The sequence below is a fragment of the Gavialis gangeticus genome, unplaced genomic scaffold (genome assembly GCF_001723915.1).
Source record: "Gavialis gangeticus isolate Ggan-Ray unplaced genomic scaffold, GavGan_comp1, whole genome shotgun sequence".
Taxonomy (NCBI): domain Eukaryota; kingdom Metazoa; phylum Chordata; order Crocodylia; family Gavialidae; genus Gavialis; species Gavialis gangeticus.
Window position 1 is genome coordinate 42722378 of NW_017728993.1, and position 15140 is coordinate 42737517.

The 15140-nt window shown below is 43.6% G+C and overlaps 1 protein-coding gene across 1 annotated transcript in view; it reads right to left on the reverse strand.

The window, feature by feature from the left end:
- Positions 1-3352: 3352 nt before the first annotated feature.
- The window catches only part of ALG14 (ALG14, UDP-N-acetylglucosaminyltransferase subunit), a 58517-nt gene continuing 46729 nt past the window's right edge, over positions 3353-15140 (reverse strand). Inside the window, exon 4 of the mRNA XM_019501650.1 lies at positions 3353-3819. Within this exon, the coding sequence (XP_019357195.1) occupies positions 3589-3819 (231 nt within the window). The 3' untranslated portion in view covers positions 3353-3588. The remainder of the gene's footprint in view (positions 3820-15140) is intronic.

Consider the following 15140-nt stretch of genomic DNA (forward strand, 5'->3'; position numbering starts at 1 on the left):
GGGGGGGGGTAGTTCCCTGCCACTGCATGTGTTCCTGGGGGGGCATGGGGGGCACGTGCCCTCCAGATTTGTGCATGGGGTGGATGCAGGCTACCTGCCCCCTGGGGCCTCTGGCCCAGCGGGCAGGACCCAGTGCAGCAGAGTGAAACACGGAAGCTCAGTGGCATTGCCGCGACCCCTGTGCTGCCATGACAAGGTGCCCCGTCTGCCCAGTAGCTGTGGGGGTGGTGGTGCAGAGTTGTGCCCCCCACTGCTGCCAGGGTCCTGTGGGGGTGCTGTCAGGTAGGCAGGGGGTGCTTTGCTATGGCAGCACAGGGCTCCCAGTGGCGGCAGCACCAAACTTCCCTGCTCGGCTCCGCTCTGCCCTGCTGTGCCAGGTTACATCCATTGGGCTGTGGAGGCCCGGGGGAGAGGGCAGCAGGGCAGGGAGCTCTGAGCCCGCAGTCTTCAGCCTGCATTTGTCCCCCTGATGGGTTCTGCTCCAGCCATGCCACCCATAGGGGAGGGGGAGCTGGGAACCACATTCCACTCCACTGTGGCAGCTGCCATCTCCCATGTGTGGCAGCTGGGACTTGGGTGCTGCTGCAGGGGCAAGGGGCCTGTGGACCCAGTCCCTGGCCCTGTAGTCCTGGCAGCTGAGGGCTCCATCCAGCTGGGCTGTGGACGTGGGGGGCTGTGGACATGGGGGGGCTATGGGCGGGAAGTGAGGGACACCAGCAGGGCTGGGGGTCGGGAGTAAGGGGCAATGGCATGGGCAGGGCACAGGCTTATCACAGCTGCTCAGTGCCACAAAGCAGTGACGGGGGGTGGGGGGACGACAGCCAGAGCTGCAGGGAGAACTCTGATTTTTCCATGATAAAAAAGCCAAAATGAAACAGCAAAATGTAAAGGTATTTAGAATTTATTTTATTATATGGGAGTGGTTGAGGCACTGTGGGCTTCCAAATTGCTTTAAAATTGTAAATATATCAGTAAAATAGTGTGTTCAACTGGTGTGTGTGTGTGTGTGTGTGTGTGTGTGTGTGTGTGTGTGTTCAACTGGTACACACATGCACACACACATATATTGGTGGCGTTTCATTTTAATTCTGGAAAAACTTGGATTTGGGGGGTTTTAATCAGAATTTGTGATTTTTAAACAGAGAAAACCAGGATCCCGGTTCACGAGGATGGGGTTCATGGGTGGGAATATTCATAGATTCTTTCTCTTGCACTGTATTAAGCTCTAAGGAGAGAGCCTGAACCATTTCTTGCACAGGGAGTAGTGGAGGAGGTGATCTTCCCTTGTGCTTTCCCTTTTAGTCTAGTGCAGCAGAGGGCAGGATCTAGTGCAAAGAATACATTAGGTAACACTGTTATCTAAAGTCAAAGTTGCTTTAGCCATAATAAAGCACAGTGTCTCCTTTACTTACCAAACAGTCGGCTGCTGTGCAGAAAGTCCTGATAACATGGTCTTCATTCCAGTTAGTTTAGGGGGAAAAACCCTAAACACATCAACATAACTTGCATCAGGTCATTTTCAAGGACCTATGTGCCAGTCTATATACAGGCAGTACAAAATCCCACAAACCTCTAATGCATTAGGATCCCTTTAGTGCTAGCTGTTGTCCCAACTGTTATATAGTCCTAGATACGTTTGTAAGCAAAATTAATAGATACTTTCCAGTTGTGCCCTTCCCTCATGTAAGGATTATTAAACTGGTCAGATAAGTTGCATCACTTGGTTCCAACATGAGAACCCTATTCCTGAAGAACACATTGGGTGCATCCTGATGAGCGCACATGTGCACTTTGCAGTGCCTCAAAGCTGTTTGAGGTGCTGCAAACTGCATGTGGTGCATGTGCATCCATGTGCCGTGCTGCTAATTTGTAGTGGGGCTGTTGTTTTTGACACCAGGAGATCCATACTGGTGTTAAAGCTGTGTGGTGCGTGCGGCAGCAGCATGCAAAACCAGAAATGAAGCCTGGCTCCTCAGAGCCATGCTCTGGCTGCTGGCCAGCCTCCAAGTGGCTATCTCGGTGTCACTGCTTCCCCACGAGGCCCCCAGAACCTCAGGTAAGGCTGCTGGGGCCAAGCACAGGTACTGGTCCCAACCTCCCCTACCTCACCTGGGTCAATTTGCTGTATGCCAGAGTGCATGTGCAGGGGTGTGCCCTGGGACAAAAAGCAGTGGCACAAATATGTGCTGCTGCTATATGTCCTGAGGAAAACGTGAGCCCCTAAACATGCACGCTTATTTGGATTCAAATACTGTTTCCTCAGACCCTTATTTTCAACTACTATTTCTTATCAGAATAACCTCTGCAATTTTTGATCTGCAGAACAGATCTGGGAGAACAACTTTATCCACACATGGTTTTATGATGAGCTGTTGCTTGGCTTGTACTTGGTCAGCTTGTGCATTCTATAAAATACTTTTCTATGAGTTTTTTCTGTGTGTGTGGGTACAGATGACAGATATGTTTACATTGCATTACACGTGGAACAATGTATATGATTACGTTTTGTCAGATGAACTTGTAGGACTTAAGCAGACTTACATGTACTTAAATCTCCCACAGAACATACATTTTAGTTGTGTTGATATGTTATTTTCCATGGAGGGAGCTCTCCTTCATTAGTAAATGTACACTGTATTATAGAAATGAAAAGTTTTGTTTGAAAAAACAAAAACAAACCCAAAATAAAATATTCAAAAAATTAAAGTACAACAACCAAGTAAGCCTTCCCTGTCCTTGCCACTGCTTTTGCTAGCACCAGTAATGCAATGCTTACTTTAAACTTAACGCATGTGGCAGCAAATTGGGCCAAAACAGTTCAGTGCCCGATAGCAACGTTTTGGTCTCTGTGCTAATAAGAAGTTTTAAGGACGTTGAAATATGCATCTTTTGAATGTATACATGCTGCACCCTTATGACATTTGTCAATTTTTTAAAATTTATTTTAACAATTTAAACAAGGGGTCCTATAAGGTGCTCTTTGAATTACAGGAACATTTTTGACAAGCCAAAAGGAAAAATGATACTGGTTTAATGCTTTGGGGTTTTGGAAGGCTGTAGAGTGCAAACTGTCTTGAAGCCAACTTCCTATAACCGTTTCCTTTATGCTGCAAAGATTCACTAGGGACTTCACTCCTTGCATACAGGAAAAAAGTCTGTTGTATCAGAACAAAACTGTGTTTCTTTCAATTTAGACTATTACAGAAGGTTTCCTTAAATAGAATGTTAGAATTAATACAAATTCCCAGATAGTTATTTCTATTTATATCACTGGAAACTGAATAGAATCAACACTATTCCCTTACAACTGTAAGAGGGAACTGATGAATAAATTCATATGATACAATAAATATGCATGTAGAAATAAGTTTATGCATTTCTTTTACTATTTTATTCCAGTCCACTTTCTATTACTGGCTCAGTTTCTTAATTGTACATTTGGCTTGCAATAACCAGTACATCTCAAATCAAATCAAGAGTTTCTAAAAATAAATTCCTTACTTAAAAACACATTTCTTTCCTTAAATATTAAGGAAGATCTGCTTACAGAAATATGAATTACTTATAAGTAAAGCTTGTCTTTTGTTGTCATACTATTCGACCGAGATATTTAGATTTGGGATATTTTTCCTTCAGAGCAGGCCACTGAACAATGAAGTAATCCGAAAAGTAGTAAAGAATCTTTCCAGTCAGGGATAAGGTTTCTACTCGGCAGATGCTCTCCACATACACAATGATGACTTTCTTCAGTCCCAGTATCCAAAGAAGCAGGGCAGATATACAGACAGGAACACATGTTCCTGGTCCATTGCACAATATCTAAAAGAAATTAAATATTTTGGAACAAAAGTTAAACCTCAGATTTTTCTAATACTGTACAGAGTAGAAAGTCTCCACAAACTATTACAAAGACAAAAATTAATAAAGATACGTATTAAAAATAAATGAAAATGAGACTATACAGGGAATCCAGCAGCACGATTTAAATTAACAGCCTGATGATTATGATTATGTTTAAAAGGGCTGCTAAAAAGATCACATTCTGAACTTTAAATGTTGCAGGGAGGAGGGAAGATTTTTTCCTTTTTTAAAGGGTACAGCTCCCTTACAGGAAGGTTGTGGAATCCAATGCATCTTAGGAGCATTGCTAGTGGAACAAACAGACAAATATTGGCCTTTAGGCTAGGGACAGAAGTTATACACAAACCAGTTTAAATGATCAGAAACTGTTTTAAACCTGTAACAGAGCATAAGTTCAGTGCACATAATCCAGTTTAAAAATGGCTGAAACTGGTTTGCGATGAACCTGGTTGAATATAGTGTCAGAGCAGAGTGGAATGGGGTGGTCAGAGCTGCCGCAGACTGCACAGGGTGGGTGATGGCACCGGGGCTTGGAGGGTGGCCATAGCCTCCCAAGCCCTCCCATAGTGCCCTTGCCACGTGCTCCACGTAGTCTGCAGCAGCTTTAACTGCCCCTCCCTCTCACCCCTGCTCACAGTGCAGACCCCCCACTGGGAAGAAGCTTGAGCATTCAGGACACCATGAGAGAGGCTGCTGCCCCCATCAGGGTCACTCTCCCCCTGCCCCCAGTGGTAGGGTCAGGGCTGCAGCCAGAGGCCAGCCAGCATAGCTCCCTTACGCACCCGGGCAGGGAGGGGATTTATTTTCCCTCTCCCTCTGGTGTCTGGGGGAAGGGGCAAGAAAGGAGCTTCTTCCGCTGCTTGCCCTGCACAGGGAGTGAGTGATGGCAGTGGTTGAGATGGGCAGACCCCAGATGTGGTCTCCTGGGGGGAGAGGGGGTGGAGTTGGGAATAAATTTAATTCCTGCCCCCTCTGACTTGGGGGTTATGCTGGCTGCCCTCTGGCTGCACCTCTGCTGCTGTGGCAGTGAGGGGGGAGCACCAGGCAGTGCTGGTGGGATGGGAGGGGAAAATTAAACCCCCACCCTGGCCAGTTCACTTGAGGTTACTGCCAGGGCTGGCCACACCCCGCCCCCCAGCACAGCTTCCCTGCAGCCAAGTGGGTGCTCAAATGACCTCCAATTTCTGGCCTGAACCACTGCAGGCATGTGCCTGCATTTCCTGAATGTCAACTTACTTGCAACTTGGTTCAATCTAGCCAGGTTAGACTAACCTGTAAAGACTGACTCAATTCAGGCTCCAGCTTTTTGAATGTCTGTCCCTAGCCTTAGTGTCTAGGAAGAGCAAAGAATTTATAAGTTTAGGGCACAGTAAGACCTAAAGAATTCAATTAGGATTTACTGAAACTGGCAATTCAGTTATATAAAGCTTCTGAACTTTGTCCCCAAATCAGCAAAGCACTTAGCCAGTGCCTAAACACTTTGAATTACAGCCTTTATCTAAGTATATTAGCTGGCTTGATAAATTGTTGAATCTTTTTGAACAAGTGCTTAGCCATCAGTATTTACCAAAACACCTCCATTTCAATGTGTTGTTATGCATGTTAATAATTAGCATTGCTTATCTGAGATCTAAGCCTTAAATCATTAGCACTTGTGCACCAGTCATCAGAGGGTCTCAAAGTGCCTTTACACACAATAATTATTTCTGAGATTGAAATATTCCTTCTATTTCACAGACTGTTAAACTATGGCACAGAATGGTCCAAGCTAACAGTTTTGAACTGGGTGCCTTCAGGCAACTAACCTACACTTACATCCTCTTCTTCCAAAGACAGCCCCAGTTTGGGGGGTTGGATTTCTTTCCTACATTGAATAAGTACCGTGTTGGCAGAATTTTCTGCACAGTAGGAGATAAACTGAAAATGGGGAACCTTCTATTTTATTATGACCAAAAACATTTTTATTTCTCTAGGACACACTATAAAATTGGACTTAAAAAAATCATTTTCTGGGCTTGATCTTGCAGCACCAAGACCTAACGATGCTCAGCATGTCTGAAAATTAGGCCACTTTTATTGAACTAATTTAAATATGGATTTAGATGCTTAATTTTAGGCACCTAAGTTTAGTCAGCTCCCCTCTAGACAAATCTCAAGCAGTTGTCCCACAGCTAGAAACACAGTCTAGAAGTCTTTCCTGCCCTTTTCCCCAGGCAGAAGAGTTAACAAACCACAAAACTCCCATTAATTTAGCACCTTGGAATCAGGTTGTTAAAGACTGTGTGTGAAATTTTATACACTTAAGATTCTGAGTTCACAGTTTTCTAGTTCCTAAAGATTTTACTGCTGTTTATTTTTTGGTAGAAAGTTCATTTACAATACAGTACATTTGAAAGACTCCTCATAGTCTCTGGATGTCACATTCATTTATTAGATGCTCTGGACTGTCCAATTTGTCCACATGCTTTCTGTAGTGGGGGGCCCAACACTAAACACAGTACTCCAGATGTGGCCTCAAGAGTGCCAGACAGAAGGGCAGAATCACTTCCTTCTATCTGCTGGCAATGCTCCTACTAATGCAGCCCAGGATGCCAATAACCTTCTTTGCAACAAGGGCACACTGTTGGCTTATTGTCCACTGTAACCCCCAGGTCCTTTTCTGAAGAGCTGCTGCTTAGTGACTCAGTCCCCAGCCTGTAGTTGTTCATGGCATTGTTCTGTCCTATGTGTAGGACTTTGCACTTGTCTTTATTGAACCTCATAAGATTTGTTTTGTTCCAATCCTTCAATTTGTCAAGGCCTCTCTGAATCCTAGCCTTACCCTCCAGAATAACTACTACTCCCTCCAGCTTGGTGTCATCCACAAACTTGCTGAGGGTGCACTCTATCCCATTTTCTAGGTCACTGATGAACATATTGAACAAAACCAGTCGCAGAACTGAACCCCGGGGCACCCCACTTGATACTGACTGCCAAACAACATTGAGCTATTGATTAGTACCCTCTGACACCAATGAACCAACGAACCAGCCAGTTTTCTATCCACCTTGCAGTCCATTCAACCAACCCATACTTCCTTAGTTTGTTTGCAAGAATGTTGTTGGAGACCATATCAAAATCTTTGCTAAAGCCAAGGTAGATCATATCCACTGGTCTCCACACGTCCACAAAGCCAGTTACCTCATCATAGAAAGCAATCAGGTTGGTCAGGCATGATTTGCCCTTGGTAAATCTATGCTGACAGTCCCTAATCACCTTCTCCTCCTCCAAGTGCTTAGAAATGGATTCCTTGAGGATCTGTTTCATGACTTTTCCAAGGACTGAGGTAAGGCTGACCGGTCTGTAGTTCCCTGGATCATTCTTCTTCCCTTTCTTAAAGATAAGCACTATATTTGTTATTTTCCAATTGTCCAGGACCTCTCCTGATTGCCATGAGTTTTCCAAGATGATGGCCAACAGCTCTGCAATCACATTGGCCAACTCCCTCAGCACCCTTGGGTGCATCCTGTCCACCCCATGGACTTGTACACATCCAATTTTTCTAAATAGTCCCTAACCTGTTCTTTTGCCATTGTTGGCGGCTCACCTGTTCCCCAAACTGTGCTGTCAGGTGCAGTAATCTGGGAGCTGACATTGCCTGTGAAGGCTGAGGTGAAAAAGGCATTGAGCACTTCAGCCTTTTCTGCATCATCTCTCACTAGGTTGCCTCCTTTGTTCAATAATGGACCCATGCTTTCCTTAATCTTCCTCTTGTTGCTGACATACTTGTAGAATGTTCTCATTGCAACGCCTGTGTCATCTTCCCTTTTTCTCCATCACACAGATTCCTGTGGCTTTTACTTGGAGAGAATAACTCTAAATTCCAGGTGTGGCTCCATGAATGTTGCCCACAAGATGTGCTACTTGCCTCCAAAAGCTCACTTTCTGACATCAAAAACCTGCATCTTAGTTTGTCAAGCACAAGTCAGTGGCATTCAAGGAGTTAATCCACTGCTACCACTGAATATCACACATGATTTTTAACATTTTATAAAATAGTCTTGCTGCCAGTGGAAGATTAATGTTTTGTGCATGCCTGAAATTGCTAGAGCAACATCCCACCTAGAAATCACTGATGTAATGAAATGGGAATTCCTCTGAAAAAATCTTGTTCAACCTGTCTTACTCTATCTCAAGTGTCACCAGATAAGACACCTATGAGATAATCGATTTCCCATTGCCTGGATTTTAGAACAATCAACGGATATAGGGGAAAATTTTGAGAAAACTAGTGTGGCATGAAACGGACACATAGATAAATCCAAGACCAATACACTTAAGGAAAACTGTTCAAAACCCAGTACGCAATACTCTCCACCCGATGCAGGAGTACTGAGGGTTGGAAGCATCTACAGATATCCTAAAGCTTAGAAACAAGTTTGAGTAAAGATGGGCTTTTTTAGAAAACAGAAAAGATTCCTAGTTAGTACATTTCAAAGGAACATGAACAATTTAAAAGTAGAGCTCAAAGAAAGAGACAGTCCATTCTGAGAGAAAAGAATGTTCTCAAACTGATACTGGATACAAGTATCTCCCAGTAGGAATGACGGTCATCCTGTGAGACAGAACTGAATCTGTGTCAGGTGACAGAGGAGCACGAAATCTAGAAGGGCAATTCAGGATTGGTATTTCAGGGTCTTTTATCCACTATTTTATTTGCTCTAACTCAAGGGCTGGCTTGCAGAATCTGCACATAGCACTAGATAAATTGTCTTCTTTGAAGATCTAGTGCCATATTTTCTGGTCTGGCTAAACTCCAGCAAGTGCATTATTAAAAATATGTGTGGGTCTAAGGGGGTAGTATTCATTTGTGGTTCTTTCACTCTGGGGCTAGTTGGGGACTGGTGTAAATTACACCTGTCTAACTATGGGCCACAAGGGATTGTTCCAGTAGCTAAAATAGCTACAACTACATTAGCTTTATATCAGGGATGTCAAATTCACCAGGCCCTGTGGGTCTGATAAATGGCATAGGCAGGTTCGTGGCCTGGATCAGGCCTTCAGACCATCTCTGCATGCTGGATCCAGCATGTGGGTCCAGTATGGTGTGGACGCTGCAGTGCTCATCCTAGACTGGCACAACACACATCCTGGACCAATGCTGCATGCAGCAAGATCTCCAAGATCTATGGGCAGTACTGCAGGCTGAATGATACCCATGGGCTGTATCTTTGACATTCCTACTTTAGGTTATTCAGGAATACCCCTGAAAGCTTGCTTAATAATTGTTTTCCAACTATTTAAGTTGGTCTAATAAAAGATATCAGATTCACTCAAAGAACCTTGTCTGCCTTAAATAAGGGGGTTCCCAGTTAATTGGTTGTCTCTGTTTAATTCCAGCTGTTTGGGTTTTTTCATATCTGGACCTATATACAGTAAGAAGCTCTCTAACATTAAGTTTGAGTAATTTTATATAACACCATACAGTGAATGAAACAATGTAATAATGTAATTTTAAAATGAAGTATGAGATGTAAAATGTTTATTATATAACACCTAATTCCTCCCTGTGCCTTTCCTCTCTCTTGTACTGCTTCTGGAAGTACACCACGAAGTGTGTGAAACTAGTACTTTTTCTAGTTAACAAATTCTCTTGCAATTATATGTCTAATGCTGCAAGGCACTGACAGTGCCATTAAATGGTTAGTGTCCTTCACTTCCATAGTCTGATGAATGCATAGGTTCTTAATAATTCCTATATTGAAACTCTGGTAATTGTGTCATCTTGCTTTAGAAATTTTTTGCTGCTGTTGAAAGGCATCAAATGAGGCCTATAGTTTTTTTCCCCCCAGTTTAGTACACAGTGAACTCCGACACATGGTATCCACTGCAGATGAAAGCTGCTTTAGTGTAAATGAATGCAACAATGCATCAGAATGACATTTATTAGCTAATACACTGAAACCAGAGCTCACAGCTGTACCAGGATTAAATGTCAGGCAAACGGCTTTAAAAAAGGGCAGAAAACTTGCAAGATGAATTACATTTCTTTAGACAAACAAACTCATTTATAACTAAATATGGCAGCACTTCTGATGATTCTAAGATATAGCTGTCAGAAAAGAGTACAGCAAAGTCTGTTCAAACTTAATGGACATTTAAAAAATTAACACTAGACTGTTCTGCACATGGAAACTGTCAACATTTCCTGCTGTCTTATCTCAGTTAGGGGAATTTCACAGAGACTGATCTTTGTGAGCTTGACAACATGATAGAAACTCACTGCTATCTATATTCTGGGACAGATTCTGGATCGTGCCAGGAGGAACACTTGGCATAGCTTGGCAGTAGTGTGCAAAGATTTTTTGAAGTCCTGTGTTGTGTTCATTTAATCCTGACAATGTCTAGCTGTAGGGCCAGCTCCTTACAAATTTATGGAAGCCCTCAGGTTTCTCCAGTTTCTGCTGACTACTAATGCCATCCCCAGTCACTTCTTAAGCATGTGTAGGATGATTTAGGAACAGTGCACCCTACACCTGTGCATGGTTGGAGCGATGTCATCCCTCTGATTCCATGATTAACCAGGATGGGGGTAGGAGGTGGACACTACAAAATTGCTAACGTGTCTCAATGCCACCCAAAGACTCCAGGCAGCTTTGTGCCAAGCTTGTGACCCGCATTAGAAACTCCTCTTACCCAGAGCATGATCTTAGTATACTGATTTATGTAAAAAATAAGTAACTATGAAGGAAAAGGAACTTCAGTATCTAACATTCTTTAAAATAATAGAACATAGCAAAACACCTCCTTATGAAAAAGTACTGATTTTTTTGTTGCATCCTGTCCTTCCTTCTTTTATAGGTGGTCTGCTGTCTGCAAATTGTTTGGGACTTGCACTTTCAGTATACTTTTCAGAAATGTTTAAATTATTTAGGGGCATAAATCCTATTTTCAGAACTGACAGACACTGATAGACAGCATTTTAAAGGCATCCAGACATCTAAAGAGGCAGATAGAAAAGAAACCTAGTGAATTTTTCAAAACCATCTAGGCCAGCAGTCAGCAACATTTTCTGGCTGCAGGCCAGAATGACCCAGCTTGGGTTACAGATGGACAGGCACTAGGCCTCTACCTCTGCTTCTTTCTGAATAGTATGGAAAGAAGACCTCCTACAACCACTGTTTCTTTCAGCAGGGACAGGAGAAGAGGACCACTGCCAACCCCCTCTCCACTGCCAAAACCCCATGTCTGTGTGTTGTATCTGGCCCACAAGCCAGGTTGATTATGAGTGATCTAGGCACTTAACACTCTGGGAGTTAGGCATCAAGATGCTTTTAAAAATCCCTAGCTTACCTGTATTTTGGGGTAATTAAATACTTTAAAAAATCTATCTTTAAGAGCCTAATTCACTGGAAGTTGGTTATATTTATGAACAAGTCATTTTTTAAATGTTACCCTGTGCCTTCAAATGTGTCTAAAATGTAATACAGTTTAAATGTCATAAAGAAATGTTGTAAACAGGGCATAAGCCATGGAAAAGCTGTTCAGTCTTAATGACAAGTCAAATATTCTCTTCTGTGAATGCCATATTTTATCACTGCTTGTAAATATTGTAAAATAGATGACTATTACATTATGTTAGATTGGGGTAGGGAAAATATATCCTGTGGGCCAGAGCTGGCCAACCAACAGATTCAATCAGGCCCATGGGTAGACAGGTGCGAAATAACTGGATCTGGCCCATGGGTGGGCAGTGGCTCTGGCTGCTATGTGGTGCCAGGCAGGCGGGCAGCACTGCTTCAACCCAGCAGCATCAGGTATCAGCTGTGGACCTGGGTGGGCCTCCTGCCACACCAGGCAGGAAGGAGCATCAGCTGTGGACCCTGCTGGTAGTTTCAGGAGCCTGGACAGAGAACCTGCCAGCGGCATCCATAGCTGACGCCCCTGCCCTCTGGCACAGCGGAAGCTCCTGCCCGGAGCCCCTTCCCAGAACCTGCCGGTGGTGTCAGTTGTGGACTCATGCAGGAGCTGCTGCTGTGTCAGGCAGGCACCAGTGTCAGCTGTGGAACCTGCTGGCTGTGCCTGCAGCTGATGCCACTACCTGCCTGGCACAGCAGCAGCTCCTGCCTGGGTCCACAGTTGATGCTGCTGGCGAGTTTTGGGTCGGGGCTATGGGTGGGAACTTCCAATGTACCAGGAGGGTGTCAGTGGCATCAACATGGACACTGATGGCAGGTTCTGCATCTGGGCTCCTGAACCTACCAACAGAATCCACAGCTGCTGCTGCTGCCTTCCCACTGTGGCAGACTACAGCACCAGCGGGTTCTGGAAGGAGAGGGGGAGAGAGAAAAGAGAGAAGTGAATACTCCTCCTTGGTAACTATCCTGTTTCCACAGCCTGTATACCTCTTTCCTTGTCCTTAGGCTTTCCTGGACTTCCCTGTTCAGCCAAGAGGGCTTCTTGGCCCCTTTGCCCCCTTTTATGTGCAATGGAATTGTCTCCTTCTGCACCCATAGGATTGATTCCTCGAGGAACGACCACTCTTCCTGGACCCCCATTTAACCAATGGTCTTGAGCTCTAATGCCTCACTAACTAATCTCCTGAGCACACTGGTCAGCCTTTCTGAAGTCTAGCACTTCAGCCCTGCTGGTTAGTTTACCCACCTTTTGCCAGATAGTGAATTCAATCAATTGATAGTCACTATCCCCTAGGTTACCTTGTACCTGCAGATTCCATAGTTTCATAGTTGGTAGGGTTGGAAGGAACCTGAGCAGATCATCAAGTCCGACCCCCTGCCACGGGCAAGAAAGGATGTTGGGGTCAAACGACCCCAACTAGGTGTCTATCTAGCCTCCTTTCCAAGACCCCCAGGTCAGGAGCGAGCATCACTTCCCTCAGAAGTTGGTTCCCCATCAGGTCATCCCCTGTAGCTAACACCAAGCCCAGCAAGGCATTTCCCCTAGCGGGATCGTACACCTCCTGCATTAGGTGGAGGTCCTGTATGCAGGTTAAGAACCTGCATGAGTGGTTAGAGTTGGCTGACTGCTCCTCTCGGCTGATGTCAGGGTAGTTTAGGTCACCCATGACAACCATATCTCTTGACCGTATGGCCTCTGAGAGCTGTCTGGAGAATTCCAGGTCTAGCTCATCCTCCTGGTGTGGCGGTTTATAGTAGACCCCCACTACCGAGTCCCTTTCCCCCCGACCCCGTTGTATCCTGACCCACAGTACCTTGGTTTGGCAGTTCGTTTTTTAGGGAGAAAGGTAGTCTACGAGGGAGAAAAAGAATTTATGATGTGGATATATGTACCTTGCAAGCTATGTAAAATACAGCTATTTTTTTCACTGGTATATGTTTTTGTAATGTTTCTATTTTAATATTCTTTTACTGATCTATAAAGGTATTTAGTGGCCATGGTCTAGCTTGTTTTATCATTTTCTATTCTTAGGTTTTTTCCCTTGGATTTCTGAATCAGCTGATTCCTGAGTATGCTCTAATTACTGTCCTGCGACTGTGGGAACCACAGCTTTCCAGCCTTAGCTGTGCAACCAGCTCGCTTTTGATATTTGGACAGTCAGTCTGCTGCAGTCTGTAAAATTAAAATCAAGAATAATTTGTTCACTGATGCTTTCAACTGCTTTTTATACTTAATACATTTATAGCAAAGGGGAAAGAGGTAGGTGCTTGTTATCTAGATGTAGGTCCTGGGACTCAGAAAACCAGGGTTCCATTTTTTTTCTGCTATTGACTCACCATGGGATCCTCAGCAAATCATTTAACCTATTGACATGAGTTTCTTCAGCCCTAACATGAGCAGAGAGAGGTAGTTGGCCACGTTCGTCTGAAGTCAGGCAAAAGGCAGGGCAGGGTGGTACCTTAATGACTAACTGGTATAGAGAGGCATAAGCTTTCATAGGTGGCATCCTAAAAATGTTTGGGAGAGACTATATCTTTTTTAAAGATTTAGTACCCTAGCTCTTGATGTCATCTATGAGAGTTTAAAAAACATTTCTGAGTTCTGCATTCCAAAGCCAGCTAAGAATAGATTTGACATTTGACAATTCTTACATTTTCTAAAGTAAAAAATCCAAACAGTATAGGTTGTTGCTTTTGTTGGGGAAGGGGAGATGGCAGGAAAGTTTTCAAGCCTTCTCTAGACACCAGAAAGACCACTGAAGTAACTACCGATTTTTTGTGCAATTTGGAAATGTTATCAACAGCTTTTCCCCTGACCAGAATATAAAACTAGTTCAAATGTTGTGTTCTGTTGCTGTCAGTAGGTAACAATCTGAAATCCTATAACACAAACCAGGATGAAAGGAATGAGACAAATTTACCCCAGCGTACAAGTTGCTGGTTTCAGTGATGTTATACTAGTGATAAATATAGCCCCAGGTCTTTAAACCACTTGAATTAACAGTAACAAGCCCCTGACCTTCTATCAACTGAAGGTATCTCTATTTCATACAAACACTACTGATCTAACTGGGATGCCTTTCTGATCCATGTTGTTTAAAAGAGCTTTTTCTGAATGTATTTCTCACTACTTTTCCTTGTGCTGCATGTGCAGAATAATCTAGGTCCCTAGCATTGCCTGCTCCTTTGGACTCTGGGCCTGGCCCTTCCCTTTCCCTTCTCCAAGTTGCTTGTCATTCTTTTTTTAGACATAAGCATTCCCAATTGCAACATCAAGGATAAAGCATCAAAGGTACCATAGCATAGTTGCAATCTTGCCAGTCAGTGATCAGGAGCTGTTGAAGTGGCCAATCCAGTGATCCATGGATTCTATATGATCTGCTGGAAGGATCCAGTTGCCAGGATTTGGGACATGGCTCTTAGTCATACTCTCTAAGTTATCTTTTAGCACACCCCAGAGTTCAAAGTAGCATCTTGACCGAGCTTGTATCTGAATGGTCTCCTAACCATAAAGCCCCAGGAAATTCCTTGGCTTGTAGATGCTATTTAAGATAAAGGCATGTATTTTTTCATCCTTATCACAAAATGGAGACTACCATTGTGGACTGTTCACTCCAAAGAGGAAAATAAAAATAAAACCTAAAAACTATTAAATATAAAACACACATGGGCAGTAACTCTAAACCACTGTTTTCAATGCAATTTTCATTATACATGTAAAAGCATCCACTATATTAACATTCTGGATAATTTAGATGGTAAAATATAACTAATTATTATATGTATAACAATATATTTCTAAGTCTGCCACTTAGCTAGGTAGTGTTTTATCAACACAAACCTATTCTTATAGTTTCATAGTTTCTAGGGTCGGAAGGGACC